Raw genomic sequence first — 24,440 nt, 5'->3', positions numbered from 1 at the left:
CTTGCAGGCACATGGGGACAACATTTCTTTGTAAAACAGGGTTCATGGATTTGAATGTCACCCAGGGGCAAAATGATAAAGTGCCACCCAACACTGGCACAAGAGTTTTTCAAGATGGCCAGGGTGACCTCGCACACTTATGTCAATTGTAAATCTGAGGGACAGGCACTTTCTTTTTGTTTTGTGTTTGTACAGCACCAACCACCATGGAGTCCTGGTCCATGAACAGGCCACCTGGGTGCTACCAATGTACAAATAATAAACAACAACTTGACACGGGGGGTCTAGGAAAGACAGTCTTGGGGCTAAGGTTCAGAAGTGGGAACAAGGAGAATAGAGCCATATTCCCAATTCTGCCACAGGTTCACTACTTGACCTTGGGCAACTCACTTTAACCATACTCTGCTTCAGTTTCCTCACCTGTAAAATAGGGCATTGCGAGATGAGCCATTCATGGGCTTTGAGAACCTTGGGTAGGAGGGCAAAGTGTTAGTAACAGCAAAGGACGGAGTCTGGTAAATTCCAGGCGTGAATTGCTCAGTTGCAACAAAGTTGGAAGGAGACAGATAAACTTCCAACAACTCAGCTGCAATCTGTGCCACACTATAAGAAACGTGCCTGTCAGTAAAGCAGCCTGCTGACTGGTTGGAAATCACTCAAACACTATCATGGAAAGAACAGTACAAGAACAGCAGGTCCCTGCTATAAGATCAGTCTTTTTTTCCTTTTCAACACTCCCCAGTGTTTTGGTTTTTTTTAAACATCCAAATACAGGGCTGGATATTTTCCCACACAGCCCCCAATGTCATTCAGACAAATATTTATGCCAGGGGTGTACAGGAGAGGAAATTATATTCCTCATGCATTTATCTCCGATTCATTGGCTACTACTACATGCCACTATAATCCTGAATGAATTCTGAAAAGGAAGATTAACATATGTTTGGAAAGGAGCAGGCTTCTCTCACAAGGCTCTGATATTCCCCACTAGCAAAATATAGTTGATGGTTACTGAATTTTAATATGTTTTGGATTTATGACCCCCAGCCAGGTGAAGTGAAGGATTCAGCATAGAGTGGTATAGTAATACTCAGAGTGAAAGACACATACAACAGAGATAGACATTCCAACTTCTGAGCGGAAACACACAGCTGCAGATTTGACATATTGTAATTAAATATCTGCACAAATACCAACAGTACTTTAGGCTACCAGCAACAATGGGCCAATTTCAGATCTAATTTACATCGGTGTTCGTTTCAGAGTAACAGCCGTGTTAGTCTGTGTTCGCAAAAAGAAAAGGAGTACTTGTGGCACCTTAGAGACTAACCAATTTATTTGAGCATAAGCTTTCGTGAGCATCCAATGAAGTGAGCTGTAGCTCACAAAAGCTTATGCTCAAATAAATCGGTGTTTGTGTCGTTTATGTTCCTAACAGATACTGAAAATTGAAATGTAACCTATGTAAGTTCAGCTTTAAAAAAAAAATTTTTTTTAAATTCATCAGTTCACTTTCCTTTTCTATTCATCCCTAAAGTAATTTGGACTCTTTTTCTTCATTGCTCTGACAAGGTCTTCATAAGGGTCCTGGACCATGAGTTGAACTCCTAGGCATTGTGGAAATGCAAATAAACAAAGGGTAAAGAATGTGCACCTGATGTTTTCTTCTCTATACTGGAGCTGCTTTATAGATATAAATGAAATAAATAATAATAATAAACAAATAAATGAATAAATAAATAATTGTATGATATGAGTCTTTGATCTTGACTCAATACTTTGTTACTGATATAATTCTCTTGAAATGGTAAGTAATGCCAGTAAGAGTCCACCCCATTCTTTTTTTTAAAGAAAGTTTTACTATCTTTGTACTTATATGGCCCTGGGTTACCACTGTATCTCTCAGTTACCACTGTATCTCTCCGCATTTTGTAAACGGGGATCTGAGGTACAGAAAGGTTAAATTACTTACCCTAGGTCACATGTGGAAGTTAGTGATAGCCCTCAAGCTTGAACTTAGGTCTCCCGGGTCCTAGGTACATCCAGTAACGGATTAGCGCATGGGCCAATGGGGCCCATGCCTTGGGGCCCCCACCAATTTGGGGGCCCGCACAGGAGCAGCCAGAACTCTGGCCACACCCCCTGCTCCTCCTCTTCCCCCCGAGGCTCACCTCCAGCCAAGCCAGAAGCCTGGGGAAGCGCCAGGTGAGTAATATCCCCCCCGCCTCCAGGCGGAGCTGGCTGAGGTGCCAATTCGCCCCAGCGCCACGCTGAACTGGCCCAAACCCCCTCCGACAGAGGAGGCCCCCTGCCCCACGCAGCGTGCAGCTGGACCAAGCCCCCCACCCTGCATGGCGCTAGACCAAGGGCCCCCACTCCACCCTGTGTGGCCAGGGCTGGAACAATGTGCACCCCCACACACATAAGGCTGGAACGAGGCACCCCCACACACGTCCTGTGTGGCGCAGGGCTGGACCAAGGGGTCCCTCCCACCCCACGCAGCACAAGGCTGGACCGAGATGCACCCCTACACCCAGCGCTAGAATGAGGCACCCCCACCCCGTCCTGTGAGGGACTGAACCAAGCCCCTCTTCCCCCCCCCCGGCATGGAGCTCACTCACGAGCCCCTCTCCCTCCCCTCCACAACGTGGAGATGGTCTCAGCCCCCCACCCCCACCGTCGCGGAGCTCGCCTGCGTCCCTCTCCCCTCCCCTGGGCAGGGCTGGCCCGAGTGCACCGAAGTTCACCTCTTCCCCCGCTCACACTGCCTCCAGCTCCTTTTTGGCAAAACTGAGCATTTGTCCCATTTGTTCTTGCCAGCTAATCACCGTGATGATCAGCTGGCAAGCGCAAATGGGACAAATGCCCAGTTTTGCCATACGCACAAAGTCGGGACGTCTGGGGCCAAAATGGGAAGCATGGTCACCCTAGGCCAAGAGTCCCCACACTTTTTCGGTCATGCACCCCCCTCTTACCCATTCTGCGCCTCTCCCGGGAGCCAGGGCCAGGGCTGTGGCCCATGGCTGGGGGCTGTGAGTGGGGGGAGCAGCCAAGAGCAGAGCCCCAGCTGGAGCTGGGGGCAGGACAGGGCTTCACTGCACCCCCCAAACTCCTCTGTGCCCCCCTAGGGGGGTGGGCCCCACAGTTTGGGGACTACTGCCCTAGGCTGTGGTAAGAGCTGTCCAGTGAGCCCAGACTGCTGTGAGGAGCCCAGGACCCTGCATCTGAGCAGCCCCCAGCCCGTGTCCCTGTCCCCCAGGGCAAGTGAAGGGTCCAAAGCTCCTCACAATGGCCCCTGGGCAGCTCTTACCATGACCCGGCTTTGGGCCAGGCCAGGGGGCAGGGCCTTGGAGGTGGGGCCCTATGGCAGAGAGGGATGTAGGGGTCCCAAATGTTCTTTGTGCCCGGGGCCCCAATATTTCTTAATTCGCCCCTGGGTACATCCCCTAACCACTGTCCCATCCTTCCATTCAATCTAATCACCCTTCTTACGGCTGGCTACAGTTCTGTCCACCTCTAACTGTGCTGTAAAAAGCGAGACTATTTTTGGTTAGAAAGCAGAGAGGACTATATATAAATCATAGCCAACCCTCAAAAGTGTCCACCTCTTCAGTGCTACAGATCCAGAGCACTGTGGTCAGAAGATGAATTCGGAAGATGTGGGACTAGGCAGATGGTCTAATTTATCTAATTCTTCCTCCATAAACGCTTATTCTATTTCAACCATTGAGGCACAATAACGGGCTTGGATGGCAAAATATCTTGATTGTACTGAATCGGAGGCTGTCCTTTTTTAACCTCATTAAGAAATAATAATAGAAAAGAACAGGGGAAGAGATGGGAGATTTTCAAAGCATAGTTGAAAAATATAAACACCCAAGGGTTATTTTTTTAATTTGTTTTTTAAAACATGTTCAATTCACTCGATTCAAGGATTGAGAAACTGTTTAGTGCAGTGAAGTATTTCTTCCAGCTGCTCACAAAACACAATTACAGGATCTCTTTCACATTGATCAGGAAAGGAATCTGGTCAAGGGGCAATAAAGGGTGGTTTCTTAGAGGCAGTTAGTATTCAATGTCTCTCAGCCCTTGCTTCCACAAAAGAAAAACAAGCCTTTGCAGGGGGCCAGGAAATTTTGAAGGTCATTAAAATTTTTAAAGGTCGTAAAAAAGCCTCTGGCAAGCTGCGTCTGGGGCCCAATTTAGTGTCAAATTAATGGGGCTCCCCCATGGCACAGAAGCTTTCTGAGCTGCGTGCTCCTGAGGGGGGCTTCCTCTAACAGAGCCTCTGCAATCCTTTCCTGTCAATAAGAGGAAATCCAGCCCAAACAAAAATCCCTGCCTTTTAGGAGACCAATTTTTACTCCTCGATAACAGTGGTCAGCACTGGGGGGGAAGCAGCGGGCAGGTTCTAACCCCCCTGGGAAGACAAAAAGAGCAGGCAGCAGCATCTTCCAAGACCACCATGGCAACACAACCAGGAAGCACTCAGAGCCAGATTTCTCCCACTGAAGTCAGTAAACACGGTGGCTGCTCAGCACCTCTGAAAATCAGGCCTCCGCCTTGTTCACTCAGGAGACAGCTGCTTGAGGGGTTGTTACAGTTTTCTGAACATGAGAAAAGTAACAACAAAGACTGCAACACAGGCCAGCAAGGTTCACCTTGTCTTTATTAGACCGCCCAGCATTTATATTCTCCTCAGCCAGCTGGGCACACGCACACACACACACACACACACACGCCTGCCTGTGCTCCCTATCGACATTCTGCCACTTCCTGAATCAATACCCCGTTAAACTGCCTACCGGCAGTGACTTTATCCTCAGACCACAACAGCTCCCTACTACACCACCATTACTATGCAGAGGAGACAATGGAGATAGCCCTGCACGCTGACCTGGCCTTATCCTTTCAAGTTTCAGAGTAGCAGCCGTGTTAGTCTGTATTTGCAAAAAGAAAAGAAGGACTTGTGGCACCTTAGAGACGAACAAGTTTATTTGAGCATAAGCTTTTGTGAGCTACAGCATCCGATGAAGTGAGCTGTAGTTCACAAAAGCTTATGCTCAAATAAACTTGTTCGTCTCTAAGGTGCCACAAGTCCTCCTTTTCTTTATCCTTTCAAGTTACGGCACATGAGCCTGATCCTGCAAACACACAGGAGTAACTTAGCACACATGATAGTCTGGTTGACGTCAAATAAACCAAAGGGCTGTTCATGAAGGAGCAAGCCACTACCGACTTGTGTTGTGTCTTCTACCTACAAGAGAAATAGTCCTGGTTTCGGTTTATTTCTTAAAGATACAGGATTAAAAATCACAGTGGATAAAGTTCTCATATTACTTTCCGGGACTGTCTTCCTTAAAACTGACATTTGCAGTATAGTTGAAGCTGTGGCAGTCCCAGGATATGAAAGAGACTAGATGGGTGAGGTAATATCTTTTATTGGACCAACTTCAGTTGGCGAGAGAGAGAAGCTCTTGAGACATGCAGAGACAACAGAAGTTGATCCAATAAAAGATATTACCTCACCCATCTTGTCACCTGTAAAACGGAGTTATTTTAGAGAGACACTATGAACTGAAATATTACCAAGAAGCTATTAACAAAATGCCTAACTATTATTTAACCTAGAAAATTCCAAGGCAATTTCTGAGGTTGATGTAGCAGGCTAATCATTTTGGAATCGAGTACATTTCTCATTAACCGTTCTCAAGCTGGATTCTGTTCTGTACAGTTCTGTCCCGAGGCTAATTAACTTAGGGGCAGGCTAAAACATCACTAGCAAAAATGTACCACTTACCCTCAACAAGAAAGGAAATTTATTTTTTTACCATTGCACCTAGGAGCCCCATTCATAGACAAGGACCCCATGGTTCTAGGCGCTGTACAAATACAGAACAAAAAGACGGTCTGTACCTGCCCCAAAGAGTTTACAATCTAAGTATAACACAAGAGATCAACAGAGGGGCACAGACAGACTGCCGGGGAAGTACAAAGAACCAATGAGACAATATTGGTCAGCATGACAGACCGTGATCTCAGTACACCAGCGTAGCTGCTGTCAATTTTTTTTTAGGAATCGTAGTAAAGGAGAGTTTTTAGGAAGGACTGAAGAGGAGAATGAGGTAGCTTTGCAGACGTTTATGGGGAGCTCCTCCCAAGTGTGAGAGGCAGTGTAGGAGAAAGCATGATGGAGCTTATTTGAAAATTTAACAAGCAGGTCCTTGGGGCTAACGTCATGGCCAGTTGGAGGCGGGCATTGACATTTCAATAGTGAACTACAGATGGCAGATATGGTGGGAATAAGACATGTAGAGCTTTGAAGGTGAAAACAAGTCTCCATGCATTTGAAGAAGTGAGGTTTTTACCCACGAAAGCTTATGCCCAAATAAACCTGTTAGTCTTTAAGGTGCCACCGGACTCCTTGTTGTTTTTGTGGATACAGACTAACACGGCTCCCCCTCTGATACAAGCAGCTGGTGCTTGTTGAGATAGAGAAGGGACCATTGGTGAAGTGAGTCAGAGAGCAAGGCAGCATGATAAAAGCAATGGGTTTGGAAAATGACCTTTGAAGCAGCATTCTGAACGGACATGAGCAAGACAAGACTGCACTTCACAAAGCGAGAGAGAAGAATGCTGCAGTTATCAGGAGGCAAGTTGATGAAAGCCTAGGCAAGAGTTTTAGCTGTGTGGCTGGAAAGGAAAGGTCATATGTGAGAGATGTTATACAGAAATAATCAGCAAGATTTAGGTCTTATCTACAAGAAGATGACTTCAGTAAGCTGGGCTGTAAATCTACTTGGCACTGACCGGCCTCACTACCTGGATGCATGCTGCTGAGGTAATTTAACAGTTCTTTCGAGCCCTTTGATCTTGTCCTGTTTGAAGGAGGACTAGAGCGAAGCATTCTCACAAACTGTGAACATGCAGTGGTAGTGTGCACAAGGACACTTAGACCACAGCAGGCTAGTGTGGAGTAGAGTCAGACCCCAGCTTACTCTGGTCTAACTGTTGGCATAGACAAACCCTTAGACACAGCCTGGATGTGAGGACCTAGAAAGAGTTCCGAATCGAAGAGGACTCCCAGATCACAGGCCTGAGTGACAGGTAGGATACTAATGTTGTCCCCAGTGATCAAGAAAGGAAGTAGTGAGGAGGGATTTGGGGGAGGAACGACGAAGAGCTCTGTTTTAGCCATGCTGAACTTCAGCTGATGGCTAGATATCAGAGAGACGGGCCAAGATTTTAGACTGGACAGAAAGAAATAAGTCTGGAGTAGAAGGGTAGCTTTGAGAGTCACCTTTGCAATTTTCCTAGAACCTAATTTACTCCCATGTGCATACACTGAGAGAGAATTTACCATTTAGTTAACTAACCAAAATACTGTACAAAGTACATATAGGGTCTAAAGCTTTCCTCTTGCTTTATATTTTATAATTCTGGCACCAATTACTGTGGTTTAAAGTGATCAGCATTTAGTGGTATTCAGAAAATTAAGGCTACCCAAGTCTTAGTGGTCTAGTGTTCTGGGAACTTCAAGTTCAGGACTGGGAAAGATTTTGAACGCAACCCATATACCAAACTGAACCAGAGGTACCAAATGCTGGGAAGTTCGGGTTGGACTCAAAAGAACTGAAAGGATAATTTGATAAATATGAACCAATTAAGCTTAAAGACCCACAATTACTGAAGCAGTTTACACTGCCATAAAATAAATCCTACCCGGGGATGGGGTTTGGGAGGGGACTCTGGGTGGGGGCAGGGGGTTGGGGGAGATGAGGGCTCCGTCTGGGGGTGGGGGCCAGGGATGAGGGGTTTGGGGTGCGGAAGGGGACTCCGGGCTGGGGCAGGATCCCGACGGCGCTTACTGCGGTGCCAAGGAAGCAGCCGCCAGGGCCCTGCAGCCTCTAGGTGCATGGATGGGCAGGTGGCTCTGCGCGGTGTGTTCTGCCTTCCCGCCTGCAAGCACTGCCCCCCGTAGCTCCCATTGGTCGCGGTTCCTGGCCAACAGGAACTGTGGAGCCGGTGCTGGGGGCAGGGGAAGCGCGTGGAGCCTCCTGGTCCCTGGCCGCCCCGGTGCCTAGGGGCTGTAGTGACCTGGCAGTCGCTTCCGGGAGCTGCATGGAGCTAGGGCAGGCAGGGAGTCTGCCTTAGCCCCTGGCGCTGCTGTGCCGCCGACCGGTCTTTTAACAGCCCCGTCGACACTGCTGACCAGAGCCGCCAGGGTCCCTTTTCGACCAGGTGTTCTGGTCCAAAACCGGATGCCTGGCAACCCTAAAATCTACACAACTGTTTAGGACAAAGTAAATTTGCCATGTTTACCTGAAGCTGGAGGGGGAATTTATTAAGGAGACAGAATGTAATGAGCTGGAATTGGGCCAGCATTCTTGTTCTTGTGGAAAATGCCATTGGATTGTTAATGTCCGCAAGAGCCTGACAAGGTCACATGTCAAAAACGGTGCAACACATCCTAGTACCTTGGTTCAGTGCTGACTAGGAGGAAAGAGTGCTGGCTACTGAATTGCAAACAACCTAGCTTTTCCTTGGCGGTGTCTTATCCAAGTACTAGCCCAACGCAATGGGGCTTTCTTTGCAAGAGGGGAATACAGTAGCACCTGATATGGCTACAGCTCTTATGCAGGTTGCTTGCATTTACTCTATGAGCTGTATATGAATAGGGCGTTTGACCGGTACTGATTTGAATTCTTGGCTCTGGCAATAATCTTGGACAAATCATTTCTTCTCTGGGCCTGTGTTCCTCCTTTTGTCTGTCTGTTTAGAATGCAAACTTTTCAGGAGGGACTTCACTGCAGGCATACTGGGGCCCTGATCTCCATTGGGCTCTCTCTTGGCCTTACTGTACTACCAGTAATTAAAAATAATAAATATACAAGTGGGATATATCGGGAGGTTTTAAAGAGTGAACATTTATATATGTGCATATAGCAGGGAGACTGAGGCCCGGCATTTCTCTTCCCCCTCCTCCTACTTACAGCTTGCTTGAAAAGGAAAGCACTAATCTGTTAAGAAGCTGGGCGTCTAGAATTTACAGTCAATAGCTCATCTTATCAAAGGCTGTTTCTTGAGCAACATCTAACCTTGACAAAGTAGGCCTTGGTTATAAATGTTACCTTTGATCAATAACTGTCACAAATGCATTAAAATTAACCTGTTAAAGCTTGTAACTGGAGCCACATTGTATCACGCTGTGTACAGCCTACCAAAATAAGTTGTTTTGTAGGACACAATATCAATTATTAAAAGCAATCCAAGGAAAAATCAAAACACACCTGTGAAACCAGTTATATCCTGTCTGATCTCCCAACACTCCCCTTTGCTAGTTTGGGTCTCTCTGGTCCTCCTGTTTTGTCCTGTTTATTAAGAACATGGGGGGAATGGCTGGCTAAGGGAACTATGTAATGGGATCCTGAACCTTTTACTTTTCAGTCCCTGATCCTAATCCAACCTAGATTAGTAGTGGCTGAAAGTTATTGAATTTGGTGGACATTGGGTGGCCTGTGTGATAATAAATAATAATAAGATACTAACTCATTCATCCATTTTTTATTGTAGTAGCACGTAGGAGCCCCAGCTGTGGACTGGGACCCCATGGTGCTGGGCGCTGTACAAACACAAAACAAAAAGATGGTCCCTGCCTCAAATAGCTTCCAATGTAAGTAGTCCAATTCCTAATGGCCAGATGTGTGGAGAGAGAAAAGGAAAAAAGCTCCCATTTTGTTATTTTTTTTAGCAGAGAGGCTAAGATTGAAAGAGACAGCTGAGCTCCCTCTCATCCTTAGGCTGAACGACCTGAGGCAGGGTAAGGAACACAGGTGGGGCTGTGTGGGTAAGCGGTGCATGTTCTGTACATAGAAGACCTCAGTTTCCTGGGCTGTCAATCCAGGAACGTTCACAAGCAATGAATTCACAACATTTTTAAAAAGCCTATAGGTTAATGAAATAAGTGACAGCTGCCACGGGCGATCTTAATGCAAATCGTCAAAGGGAAGACATGTATGGATCTCTGACTGTTCAAGGATGTGTGTTAAAACCAAGAGGAGAAGAAAGGAAGCACCTCACACTGCTCAAATGTTTCCGGGGGTTACACTGCCTGTTTCCAGAGGAAGCCACATCTAGGCCTCCTCAGCTAGAAAGTTGCCTCAACGCAGGACTTAAAGGAGAATTTAAGATGGAAAAATTATTCACCAAGAGAAACACAAATCATAGAAAGAGGTAGTATGGTCCAGTGGAAAGAGTCATGGGCTGGGAGATAGTGCTACCCTCTGCCCTGCCATTGACCTGATATGTGACTTTAAGCCAGTTACTTTATCAATCTGTGCCTTGGTTTTCTCGTCTGTAAAATGGGGAGAACGATACCCATCTTTCTACAGCATTTTGAGATCTACAGACGAAAAGAGCAAAAGTACCTTTGGGTACCTGTCAAATTATCTACAGTTAGATTCCTTGGCAGCCGTGAGCACAATTTCATAATGCATACCGGTATTAGAACATAGTTAAGGCTCACTCCACCTTGCCACCTATCTCCAAGGTACATTGCAACCATGATCAGTGCTGGCAAATAAAGAACATGTATTTGCAAATCTTAGCGAAAAGGAAAGAGTGGCAGAGGAAGTAAGGAGCAATGAGAAGGATAAAACCACCAAAAAATTCACCTTGAAACTTTTTCTCCTATAGGGAAACCAACAACCTAATGACCTATCAACTTTTCTGAAATGGGACCAGATCCTCAGCCTGTCTAAACTGACAGTTCCATGGGCAAAGTCAATTTACACCAGCTGAGGATCTGGCCCCAAATGAATACAGCTAGGATGGGAGGATGATCCCTATATAAACTAGAAAGAAAGGTGTTTAAAAAGCATTTCACAACTCATCCTGACCCTGGCAAAGCAGATGTGAATACAGTTTAGCCCTGTGCATACCAGCAGCTAGTTTAGAAACAGTTTTCAATCTCCCTAAGCAGCCGCTAAATGTAATGAAATACGAGGTAGCCCCCTGAGCAGTGGTTAGCACAGTTGCATCAAGTCCCACTGAACTCATCCTTTTGCTACAGTCAGAGCTGTGCTCCGTCTGCTATACTTTTGCTGCAGCTGTGTCCCCAGGGCGTCAGCGTAACGCGCCTGCCTCCCCCTGCTGTGTCTGGATTGTGTTGTGTGTGCAGCACACAGACGACGAGACAACACGCGTCTCTGATGTTCCCCTCTTGTGGTGGAGTGGCAGGGAGCCAAGGAAATACTTTAACCCTGTCTCAGTCTTGTAATGTTGTGTCCCACGCTTAATGCTGCGACATGAACCACAACGTCCTCTTTAGCAACTAGCATCTCACCGTTAAAAGGAAGAATACACATAAATAAAACATGGACAGAATTATCACGGGTGAGGTGAATACGCCTCTGAAGTCTATTACATTTAGACAAAAGGAAACGAAAAATCGACCTCTGTACTCCAAACCCATCTGGTTAAATAGAAAACTAGAGAGCTGTACACGAGGCAGCATGGTCCAGTGGATAGGGCACTGGACCGCGACACAGGGGGCCTGGATTCTACTCCTGACACTGTTCATGGACAAGTCACCTCGCCTCTCTGTGCCTGTATTCTCTCTTACCCTTTGTTTTTCTTGTCTATTTGGATTGGTTGGGATGTGCATAAGGACAAGAGAGGGGGGTTAATCCAGCCCCAGAGTTTTAAAATAGTAGTTTTAGGTATAGTTCCACAGCCAAGGGGTTGAGGAGAGTGGATTTCTTCCAGCCCAGCTGAGCACTTTTATCACATAAATATACAACCCATACATTGACGACTAAGGTCAGTAGGGAAAAGAAAAAATCCACCAGCTAAGGGTATACAATCCAGTCTGAATGGACCTGAAAGAACAGGATGACATAGAATTTTGACTGTAAATTCTCTAGGCAGAGGGACTCTATGCTTAGCCCACTTGTCTTATTGTGCAGCATTCTACCACCTACTGCACTGTGTTAATAATACATGATTTAACGTTGAAAGCCTTCTTATAATTGTACTGGTTAAATTAGCACAAATATGTTCCCTGAAAATTACACAGAGTAATGTTCTGCTGGCTGATAGAAAGGAGTAGCAGCAGAGTGACTTGCTATCTGGTTTCATTCTTACACATGGAATTCATTTTCATATCCCATAGGAGCAGCTTTGTTCTCTCTCTCTCTCTCTCTCTCTCTCTCTCTCTACTCTAAGCCTCTTCTTACAGAGGAAAACATTTAATATGTTCCTGCATTCTAATAAAAAAAAGCACACTGTTACAAGTGACAGGATGTTCAGCTGCCTTTATTATGCCTCCAAGCCATATAGACCCTATGCTTACCAATAAATACTCAAATTTTATCTCAGGTGGAGAGTGTTGCAAAATGTAACTGATGCATTACATTTTTAAGTAAGAGGAGCAGAGAATGTTGTATCAGCCAGTACAGCCAGGAGATGGGATATTTTATTCTCAGTGACATGAACAGATCTCAAATATTGCTTGAATTTTCTTGTTACTTTAGAAACATCTGAGTTTTTTAAATATTCAGCTGTGTTACCAAGTCTTCTCAGTTACAACACTCACAAATTTGTCAGGGTGCCCTTCTCAACACCCAGCGAAAAATGCTATATTCACACACGCAGGTTTCAGACTACAGAATGGTTTTATGAAACGGAAGTCAGAAATTCAAGATGGAAAAAGCCTTGCAGATCACAGAGTCCAACACCCAGAATGAAACACTGCTTGTACACACAATTCTTCTCCCACACAGAGGATAAGAGAAACCACACAAGTGAGTCACTTAATGCAAAGTACTAAATGCTCTGGGGCCAATCCAGCAAAGCCCTTAAGTACATGCTTGACTTTAATACATGCATTGCCCAAAAACTTTAGTAATGCGGAATCAAGGTTGACCAGCAGTGCCTGTACCCTTCAAGAACATTGAATACACCTGTACTTAAACGTTGGAAATATTGGGTTTCCGTACCCACCAAGAACTGTATTACTGCTTAAATGCCTCAAGGATTCCCACTTAAAAACAAGTCTTTAGACAAATTAATTTAGCAGACTTGCACAGAAAAAGCAGGGTTATCTTATTCCTCCAAACTTTAATTATAGAAGACCACCACAATTGTACAACTGACACAAGTAACCCTTACTCACAAGCGTAGTGCACTGATTAAGATTTAAAGACTTTCGCTGGTGAGAAACTGACTTAAATTGAGTAATGAACTTTTACGTGAGTCACAGTTGCTGGATTGGGCTTGTAGAATATTTTATTTTAGACCATCACTACGGGACATTATTATATAGGATAAATCCAAATGACTAAGCTAGCTCTTTATTGTGCCACACAGATAAAATAACTATCGATCCAAATCAAACCACACAGTAAGTACTGTACTCACTGAAACCAAATGATGGTCTAACTAAATAATAATGGCCCATGCTCTGTTTCATAGAGCTGATCCAAAATTTTTCATTTTTCACAACATTTTTGACCAGCTCTAACATTTTACTTTTATTCAAAGTCAAGTAAAGAGCGTACCACTCCCACCACCACTTAAAACCCCAAACCACAAATCGGCAACTCCTTTGTAATCTTGCCTCTTCCTCTTATCTGATTTTCCGAGAGATTAAGAAATCTTGACATAGTATTTATTGCCCTAGATAAATTCCCCCACAAGATTACATATTCTCTCAGTCACCAATTTGCAGTAGGTTATAAAACATCTACACATGGTGGTTCCAGCCAGTTTACCTTAGAAGGATTAGAGATTATGAATATGATTATCTGGTTTTGTTTTTAAACCGTACCATTTATGCTCCCCCAGTTAAAGATGGCTTGAATTTATTTTCTATATACAAGAGTTACAATGGTTTATCTATCAATGTATTAGATTTTAATCAGTGAGATACATACTGTACCAACCGTCTTGCCTACTCTTGCCTCCTCCCTCATTATTGCTTCTTCAGCACCCACACTGCCTCTCTCCAATCCATTCAAATAGTCCATGTCACCGTGGCTCCTTTTGACCCCTCCACTGCCTTCCCATTTCCCACTGCATCAAACACAGGTTGCTTCTCTTCCCCTTTAATTCCCTTCCTGGCTCATCTGCTCCTGTCTCTCACTGCATTGCTCCCATCGCTCCCACTGATGCCAGCCGTGAGCTCTCCATTTGCCTGCTTCTCTCCCAAACATGACCAGGCTTCCTTCCACACTGCCCTTTACACATGAAATGCTCTCCCTGAACTAATCCATAGGTCCACTCATCTTTCATATCATATCATAGAATCACAGAATATCAGGGTTGGAAGGGACCTCAGGAGGTCATCTAATCCAACCCCCTGCTCAAAGCAGGACCAATCCCCAATTTTTGCCTCAGATCCCTAAATGGCCCCCTCAAGGATTGAACTCACAACCCCGGGTTTAGCAGGCCAATGCTCAAACCACTGAGCTATCCCTCTCCCTACTCAAGACCCACTGCCCCTGTGATGCCTTCAAGAAACCAGCCTTAGAGTGATGGCTCAGAGGAGCCGCAGTCAGGGATAGCGGTTTGACTTATTTGAAATCACCAAGTTCTAAATGAATCTATGTAACCACATGTTCTTTTTAACCTTGTCTTTGTCCTCTCTCCCCACTTCCCAGCTAATATTTGTTACACTCATAGGCGCTGGAACTACAGGTGCTGGGGGTGCTGCTGCACCCTCTGGCTTCAAGTGGTTTCCATCATTTAGAGGGTTTACAGTTTAGGTCAATGGCTCTCAGCACCCCCACTATAAATAATGTTCCAGTACCCCTGGTTTCACTCACTTGGGACCCAATCCAGTTCCCACTGAAGTTGACCGGAGACTTTCCATCGACTTCAATGGGAATTGTGTTGTGCATTTTGCAACTTTCAAATTAGATTCTAAGTTCTTTGGGGCAGGCTTCATGTCTTCCTATGTGTTTGTATAATGCCTAGCACACAAACCTGACCTCCACTCTTTACACTAGTTTCCCATAGTCAAGTTCAAGGCCTTTATCCTCAAGGTGCTGAAGGGCCTACACCCAGGATATCTAAAAGATCACCTACATCTCCAAGATGAGGACTATGGTTAACAACTCCACTCCAAAATGGAACTTTCTACAAACATAAGGTTAAAGCTTGTCAGTGCAGGAAACAGCTTTCTTGGGGGCCAGTCTGAGACGGCGGAATGACCTTCCCTGGGAGCTAAGGACCACCAGAAACCTCCCACCCTCTGTTCCAAGTGCAAGCTGTACTTCTTTAACCTTGTCTCCTCTAACGCAAAAACAGAGCCGTGTGGACACTTAACTATGACCACCAACCAATCAACCAAAACCCTAGCAAAACAAATCACTACACTGCACATCCAATTCCACCCTGGGGACAGGCTGAGAGAAAGAATGGCCCACACAAGACAGATGTTAGTGCATTACTTCATGCACAACTGGAAGATGCTCAGATTCTACAGTGACATAAGAATCTAAACAGAATTAGAATATGGAACTTGATCTTATCTGGGACATTTGGGTACTCTGCAACACAATCTATATACAAATAAATTACAAGTATAAAATGTGCATTTTGTGCTGGTTTTAATAAAAAGCAAAGATTTTAAAAGATAGCATTTCTGAGGTCCACATTATACACAATGTACTTTTGCCAGAAAAGTTTGAGTAACAAAGACCATTAAGCTGAGATTTTCAAAAGCACTTATGAGATTTAGAGAGCACAAGCCTCATTGACTTTCCTGCCCTAAATCTTTCAGATGCTTTGGAAAGTCTCTCCTTTAAAAGTTTTGTGCAATTACCAACATCAGTTACACAACTCAGTAAACTAACCAGTACTACTGTACCAGAGAGGCCCAGCAGAAGTCCAATATTCAGTAAAACACCACTTTAAATGAAAGTCTGTATACATGTTACAATGGTGCTTATGTTGCTCCACCGGATAGTAAATGTTGTGAAAGGTGATCATCTGTGATTCAAGTTTCAGAGTGAACATTCATTCATGTTTGTGTTTCATACAAGCAGGGCAGAACTCCTTTGTGAATGGATGGATAATGTAGCTGGGTGGAGTGAGGAGTACAGTTTCACAAAGACCAGTCCAACTCGATTAACTAAATATATAAAAACTCTAGCTCCAAGTAAACCACGCAACCCACTTGCAGGATATTATCTGCAATTTTTCAAAAAAGTTCAGATGTATGCATTACCATATGCCAGTGCTTATGGATACCTAAAAAAGCAAAGGTGTATTAGGAACTGTGCAGATTTAATGCCAGTCTAAAGATATGATAATGAAGATTAAATGAAAAGGAAATAGCAAGATAAAAGGCCACTTTACCAAAGCCTCCCATGAAATGTCAATAATAATTTTCATCTGTATAACTCCTTTCACCTAAAAACCACAAACTGCTTTACAAATATTAAGGGCCTGATCCAAAGCCTTATAAAATAAATGGTAAAACTCCCACTGATTTCAATGGGCTTTTGGATCAAGCCCTAAATAATTACGCCTCCTAAAACACTTGGTGAGTTAAGTAAGCAAGAGCATCTCCCTTTTACAGATCAATAAATTGAGGCACAGAAACAAAGATGGGAACAGAACCCAGGAGTTCTGACTTTATAAAAAATTTGGGTAAACAATCGTTGACAGATTATGACAAAACATTACTCTTGCATATGTATAATGTTATCCAACTTCAGATTAGAGCGCTTCATTATCATAATGGACTAACCTGACCCTCCACAGATCACAATCTTATTGGCAAATTCTGCTATGCCTCTATAGCAAACAGCAAGTTTTTAGGAGGATCTGATGCTAACCAATCACCCCATAATGAAAGCTATTATAGAGCTAGTTTAGAAGGACTTGTGACCAAGGCAATACTGGAAATGGCTTCTTTTTTAAAGGAAAACTCATACAATGGCATCATTTACAAGATATTACAAAGGAAAAGGAAATGTTAAATAGCCAAAAGACAATAGAGTTTTAAATAATCTGACAATAAACCAGTTTCCCCCATGACAAATTGCTCAGCTCTCCATCTGTTATGATCTCATCATCCTCGTAGTTTTCATGAAGTATCCGGTTAGACAAAACCTGAATTTCTAGTGTACACACACACAAAAAAAAAATAAATAAACCAAAAAAACACCTTTCACGCCTTGGTTACATTTCATAAAGATGTTTTGTTTGTTTTGTCCTGTATGGGTGACCTTTAAGATTATATCTTTAAAAATAAAACACAGCACCTCCTGACCCTCAAAATATTAGAATGTATGGAAATGCAGTGTTGCTACTGTCACACATTTATGGAGACTCAAAATATGAGGTGTTCTTCTTAAAGCCCCAGCCCTTGGAGTCACGTGATTACACGAGACTCCGCTTTTTTTGAAGTAAGCTACTAGCTCTCATGGTTGCGGAGAAAAGTTTGAAAATGTTACCCACAAACACAGCAATGGCTGAAAAACCAGAGGACAAATAAAGATCAGTCCCCAAAAAATGTTTTGTATTTTGGAGTCTGACTTGTGAGTTTTGAATGCTTGGGGCTGGCAATACTGATTTGAGGCCACTCCAAATTCCTTAATTCTGCCCTGTGCTCACAGGGACTGAGCCCAAGCTTTCTGAAGTAGATAAGAATCTTTCCACTGACTTCAATAGGCTTTGGCTCAGACTCTGGGTAAAATCTTTGTCCACGGAAGTCAGTGGCAAAACTTCCATTGACTTAAGTGGAGTCAGGATTTTACCTTTTTACCTTTTGTAAGATGGAGATATCTGATGGAGGACTTTTAAATGAAGTAGGACCTGATGAAGATTTTAAGAAGTTTGTAGCCTGTGACTACAGACATAAATTCCCCTTCTTTGCAGGGTTTACCTGTGGAGTCAAGACTGGAGTACTTGGCTTTGGTTTTAAACTAAAGCAAAATGAATAACTCATAGGGAACAATATATTTAATGAATTGAAGGCCTGATTCTAGTTGGTAAATCAGCTTAGCTCCTTGCTTTCACTGGAGTGATGTTGATCTGTACAGCTGAGAATCTGCCCTTATGACCATTCTCTATTTGCAAATCATCCACAACCAACTTATACATTTTTCAGATTCATTCATTGTTCAGAGTTATCTGGCAAACACTACTATCATAGCTTGCTTAGAAGAAGGTAATTGTGGTTATCTAATATTTTAAACTCAAAATATATTCATTAATTTTGATTGGCTAGATGGGTCACATGACATTGTTTTTGCTTCCTGACTGGTTAGGTGTAACTCTCATCTCGCAACCATGCGGCTCTCTCTGTTCTGCTCCCCTGAATACCAGCCCACTCCTCTCTACCCTATGTGGTTTCCCTCTGCCTCTCCCCATGTGGTGGCCATCCAGAGTTTATAAACTCCACGGAGTTGTTAAGCTATGCAAAAACTGCTTCAAATAACTGCACAATTCCATCCACAAAACTACTCCATGGTACCAGTCCTTGCCAACCCCAACAGATTAAAACCGATTTGGAGGTTTTAGGCCAAACCATTTTGGAGTTTTGGTGTCCCCAAAAATATATATATCAACATGGTCCCAAATAACTAATATACCTTAGGCTTGCCCAAAAAATTTCTTACACTGGCATTACAAAAAAAAATCACATCTATAACATTTCAGCTAATTTGGTTTAGTTCTGGAGAAGTTTGCTGTAGGGACAAAACTGTGTTTAAAATGAAAAGCTATTTTAACCTCAATTATGGCAAGATCAGCATTTCTCCAATGTTCAGATGGATTTACATGGCCTAGATAAAATGTATTAAACCACACATAAAATACAAGTGCCTTAAAATGCTGCATGGCCCCCAGTCAGCTCAGAACATAAACCAATTCTGTTTTTCAGACAATTTTAAAATAATACTTTCCTACAACACAGAAGCTAAAAAACAATAAAATGATATCTTAAATACAGGCAGTAGGTGGTAAATAAAGGTGGATTTTGGTTATGTTTAAAACTTAACGGTACAACCTCCAATTCTTCTCTTTGAACAAAGAGCTTTGTGAAAAATCTGATTAGAAACAGGGCAGAAATCTCAGGGGAAGAGCTGATGAAAGAAAAAGTTGAAATTAATTTGCATGGCTAGACTATACAAGGCAAACAGAGACTATTAAACATGTATCTGCAGCAGCCCTATTGATAATAAAGCCAAGAAACTGACCTGAATAAAATAAACAAGCAGCTGGGATATCAAATCCTTCTGAGAGAGAAGTCTTCCCAAAGCCTTATTGGCCACGATATTTACATCCTCCTTCCCATGTTCCCTAGATGTCTCAGGTATTCTTCTCTATTACAGCCACTCTCCCAAAGCTTCACCATATTCTATTTACATGTATTTTCTGTCTTCAGAGTCTTGCCACCTCATCCCCCAAGCTCTAGCCTCCAAATTCAGGCTTGTTGGGAAGTAATTTTTCCCTCTCTCTGTAGGGGCATAACAATAAAGCCAGCATTTTTAGTACCTCAAATTTCCAAATACATTGCTGGAGATCATTAGGTGTCGTCAATATTTACATAAACCATGCTACTGCTTAGCTTTTAACTAGCTCTGTAGAGCCAACATTGCACAGAAAGATCTGTCTGGACAAAGGATAAATCAAGCTTTTGGGAATCTTTCCATAATAAAAAGGGAAAAAAAGCATGCCTCACTCTCTAGCGAAACCTAAATTTTCCCAACTAGATTAACAAGCTACTTCCCCTCAAAGGATTTAAACCTAAACTGCGAGGCAACAAATTTAACAATCAAAATAGCACACACAGTGTGTGTTTTAGATGTAACCTAATAAAAATATAATAAGTAACTGCTACCCAGTGATTTCTGAGAGGAATATAATTATAGTTGGCTAGTGGTGTACCTCGACTCCAAAAATGACTTTCCAACTTACGCACTGAAGCCCCAGTTCGTCAGAGCATTTAAGCATGTACGTAGGACCCAGTGAATTCAAGATTGAACTTAAAGTTAAACATGTGTTTAACTGTTTTGATGAGTTGGGGGCCTAAAAGATTTGTAATAAAACTGAATTATTGTACAAAGTGTAATCAAGCTGGCAAAGGAGAGAATATATTTTACATTTATTGCTAGGTGAGTCAATTAAATGTGCCTTTGACCATTACAACAGCAACCACCAGATATGAGACAACGTGTAGTCTTACCCAAAAAAAGTGTATACGTGAATGTATTTCACCCTTACAATCACAGGTGACTTGAGTATCTTTAGTGAACTTCACTCACAGCCCTTTCTGGAAATAATACACATTCATAAACACTAGGTTTCAAACTGGCATGAACAGTTATGCAGAATACTAAACCATTCTTCACCTCTCCAGCTACCTTTTTATGAAATTTACACTCAAAGTATTTATACTATGGTATTTATTATCTTAATGTGGGTAACAGTCAAAATGTACCAGAAACTTTTCTAACAGAGCACGGTGCAGTTTCTGCCCCAAAGAGTTTAGGTTATATTGGTAGCCATAACACAACAAGTGAAAGCCATAGCAGATGAGGGAAAGAGGAGGATGAGCACATGAGGTTTTTACAGAAATATAGTCATGAGGTCACTTAGTTGTTAAGAAAAGGAGTACTTGTGACACCTTAGAGACTAACCAATTTATTTGAGCATGAGCTTTCGTGAGCTACAGCTGTTACTCTGAAACCTGTCATTAGTTGTTAAGGTTATCTTGTTATAAGATATGTTCACCGTTATGCACCAAACTCCCTCTGTAATCTCACCACTATCCCTCTATTATCCCTTACGGATTTTCTACACTGCAAAATTGTATTGTGCCGGAACATAACTTTTAACAGTTGAATTAGCTGACATGATGCTGCTGACCATATCTGAGTGGTCTGTCTAGACCAGGACAAATGGTGTTTAGCTTCATATCAGCTGACTGATCATGAATCACACTTAGCTGACCTGATGATGATTCTGAATACAAATTGTCCACTTAGATGTGGTCAGAATCATGTCGGCTAACTTATTTGTTCACAATCATTTTCAAACACCATACAATTCTGCAATGGAGGTAAGCCCTTGTAAAGCAAAATGCCGCCTTACCCAACTACCCTGCACAATCTCCCTCATGTAGGGTGACCAGATGTCCCGATTTTATAGGAACAGTCCTGATTTTGGGGTCTTTTTCTTATATAGGCTCCTATTACCGCACCACCCGCTGTCCTGATTTTTCACATTTGTTGTCTGGTCACCCTACCCTCATAACACTATCTGACCTTTTTTCCCTGTAGTCCTCCTTAACCAACACACCCTTTACTATCCAACCCTCCTTTCTGCTTCATTTTAAATACAGTCAGCTGCATAATGTAATACTTCGCACTTCTATACATCTTTTCATCTACTGAGGTCAAAGTGTTTTATTAGTATTATTTAACTAGAGGGACACAGGTCAATTTTTCCCCTAAATTTAGGTTTTGTAAAAACTCATCTTTAGAAATCCTAACACCAATAGAAATATTTCCAGGAATTTTTACAATTTAATTTCAATGGCAACAGTTTTTGTCATGGTTTCCCTGAAATGTCTGCAACCCCTACACTGCAGCATTGTGCTAGAACCAGAGAGTAAACTGGGCTCATAAACAGAAGTGAAATTGACAGGACTATTTTCCAAGGTGAAAAGTGTGGAAAGTAAACAAACAGCAAAAATTAGGAGAACTCAGTTGAGTTTTAAAATTTAAGCTAAATAGGTTATTTCTAATACACACAGGAGATCCTTTCAAAATAATATGGGCCATGATTTTCAAAAACGGCTAGTGGTTTTGAGTGCTCAGCCTGAGATCCCTTCAAAGGATCTGAAGCTCAAAAAGTGCTAAGAACCCACCTTCTGGAAACCAGGTCCCTTTCAAGGCACCTCAAATGAGACAAACCCCCACTCTCCCCCCCCCCAGCATAATGGAGCTAACCACAATTACCAGTCACTTTGGAAAAATCTTGGCCTTGAATTTTAACCTGAGAGCTCAATAGAGAGTGTAAGGCTGGGGGGGCGACTATAAACAAACACAGGGGATCTGCAACTTTAACCGGTGACTTGAGAGGTGGGAAGGGAAGAGCTCTCGTCAATTTCAGATGGGGGAATAAGAGTTTAACTGAGGGCCTCCCCCCAACTTCCCAACCGCTTCCCTGCCCCCAAAATGCACTGGAAGAATAATGGGGACAGGGACTGCTTGCACGGAGTCCCCAGATCTCTTTCATCCCCCATTCCCGCTCCGGGCCGCCCCTTGGAAGGTTTCCCCCCCCCCCCCTTCACAGCTGCTGAGAGGGACCCGTCAACCTGCCCCTAGACCCCCGGCTCCGAGCTGCCCCCTCCCCAGGCACCTCGGCTCCCCCACGTGCGGGGGTGGGGGGTGGGAATCCGGCATTGTCCGCAGCCCGCACCGGGAGCGCTAAGGGGCGGGAGGAGAGGCTGCGCCCCAGTGGGGAAGGGGATGAGTGTGTCCCCCCTCCCGGGTCCCAAAATTCAGGGGTTGGGGGGGGATCCCCCAGAGACGCCTTCCCCATTGCTCCTTCTCTTCCTAGCCCCCTTCTCTCCCCCCCCCCCATTCCCCATCCCCTCCCTACCTCTATCTTGTCCACGCTCCGGGCGCAGCCCACCACCTTCATGCCCCGCTGCACCAGAGCCCGGGCCACCGCCGCCCCGATGCCCACCGAGGCGCCGGTCACCAGCGCTACTCTGCCCTTCCAGCGCTCCATGGCCCCGGACTCGCTCCCCGCACCCGGCCGAGCCGCCGTCCCCCGGGCCGGCACGGGAGACCAGCCAGCCTCCTGCCCGCGGAGGATGAATCCGTCCCCGCCCCTCTCCTCCCGCCCCTTCTCCAAGCCCAGCCTCTCCCTCGCCCTATTCAATATTCAGCAGCCCGGAGCCTGCCCTGCCCTGCCCTGGGTTTCTTCGCCCTCAGCCCTGCAGCTCCCCGGGGTGCGTCCAATGAAGCGAGCTGCAGCTCAGGAAAGCTCATGCTCCAATAAATTGGTTAGTCTCTAAGGGGCCACAAGCCCTCCTGTTCTTTTTATAAAAATGAGGGAATGCAAAGCAGATGAGACAAAGCCCTTAAACTCTTTGGAGGCAGAGACTGTCTTTTTGTGGCATTTGTACAATGCCAAACACAGCGCAGTGGGGTCCTGGTCCATGCACTTCCATGCTACCAGGGTGCAGATAATAAAGTATAATCAGTAATAAGACACAGTAAAACCTCAGAGTTATGCACTGAGCAGTCAACCAGAGGCCTCATTTAGAACCGGAAGGCCGCAATCAGGCAGCGGCAGAGACAAAAAAAAAAAAGCAAATACAGCACAGTACTGTGTTAAATGTAAACTACTAAAAAAACAAAGGGAAAGCAGCATTTTGCTTCGGCGTAGTAAAGTCTCGAAGCTGTATTAAGTCGATGTTCAGTTGTAAACTTTTGAAAGAACCCCTTTTTGTTCAGAGCGACGAACAAACTCCATTCCCGAGGCGTTCGTAACTCTGAGGTTCTACTGCAGGTAGGTTAAACAGAAGAGGGGAAGGGGTGGGCTCGCCCCCCCCCCCCCATTGCGAGTCCCGAACTCATGGTTCTGGTCCTAGCTTTGCTAAGGACCTGCCTGTGTGAGCCTGAGCTCGTCACGACAAGGAGCCGAAGGGAGTTAGACTACTGGTTCATTTGATAATCCCAGCCTTCACCTGGGATAATAAATACTTCTTTTCTCTCACCTTGCCTATTCTAGACTGTAACCTCCTCAGAGCAGGGACCCTCTCATATATAGGTACAGCAACAATAACAGTAAGTCCCCAATCTTGGAGGGGGTTTCCAGGGCTACCGTAATAGAAGAAGGATGGTTTTATGGTTAAGACACAGGACAGAGTCAGGACAGCTGGGCTGCGGTCTCAGCTCTGCCTCAGACTAGCTGCGTGACCCTGTGCAACTCCTTTAACCTCTCCGTGCCTCAGAATCCACACCTGTAAAATAGGGATAATAACACTTCCCCTGCCGCACAGGGGAAAGGGGTTTATCAGGATAAATTCACGAATATTTGTGAAGAGCTCGACATTATAGGCATCTTAGAAATGCCTCTAAATAAAAAGGAGTAGACTCCTGTATACATGCTGCTATTTATTTTAATTTATACAATGCTCTTATTTCAAAAAATCTACATCCATGAAAAAAAAATCAATTTAAAACACAGAATACACTAGTGTCACACTGTCACTGCTCAGAACCTGTGACCTACAGAACGGAGGGCCTGATTCTACACCCAAGGAGCTTTTGTATCAATGGAAGCAACGTTGGGCTCTGAGATTACCTACTTCAAAGAAAGAGCCTGATTCTTAACTACCGTTGGCTTCAGTAATGCAGCATTTCACCCAAAGACCTGGCTAAAGAGATGAGCTTTGCACCTAGGGT

The 24,440-nt window shown here is 44.1% G+C and overlaps 1 protein-coding gene across 1 annotated transcript in view; it reads right to left on the bottom strand.

Moving 5' to 3' along the window:
- Window positions 1-22,845, bottom strand: part of DHRS11 (dehydrogenase/reductase 11) — a 66,530-nt gene extending 43,685 nt beyond the window's left edge. Inside the window, exon 1 of the mRNA XM_073315525.2 lies at window positions 22,624-22,845. Within this exon, the coding sequence (XP_073171626.1) occupies window positions 22,624-22,755 (132 nt within the window). The 5' untranslated portion in view covers window positions 22,756-22,845. The remainder of the gene's footprint in view (window positions 1-22,623) is intronic.
- Between the last annotated feature and the right edge of the window lie 1,595 nt (window positions 22,846-24,440).

This window comes from Lepidochelys kempii, chromosome 17, assembly GCF_965140285.1.
Source record: "Lepidochelys kempii isolate rLepKem1 chromosome 17, rLepKem1.hap1, whole genome shotgun sequence".
Lineage (NCBI taxonomy): Eukaryota > Metazoa > Chordata > Testudines > Cheloniidae > Lepidochelys > Lepidochelys kempii.
Note: the sequence above shows the minus strand (reverse complement) of the source record. Positions and strands in the feature narration are given on the sequence as shown.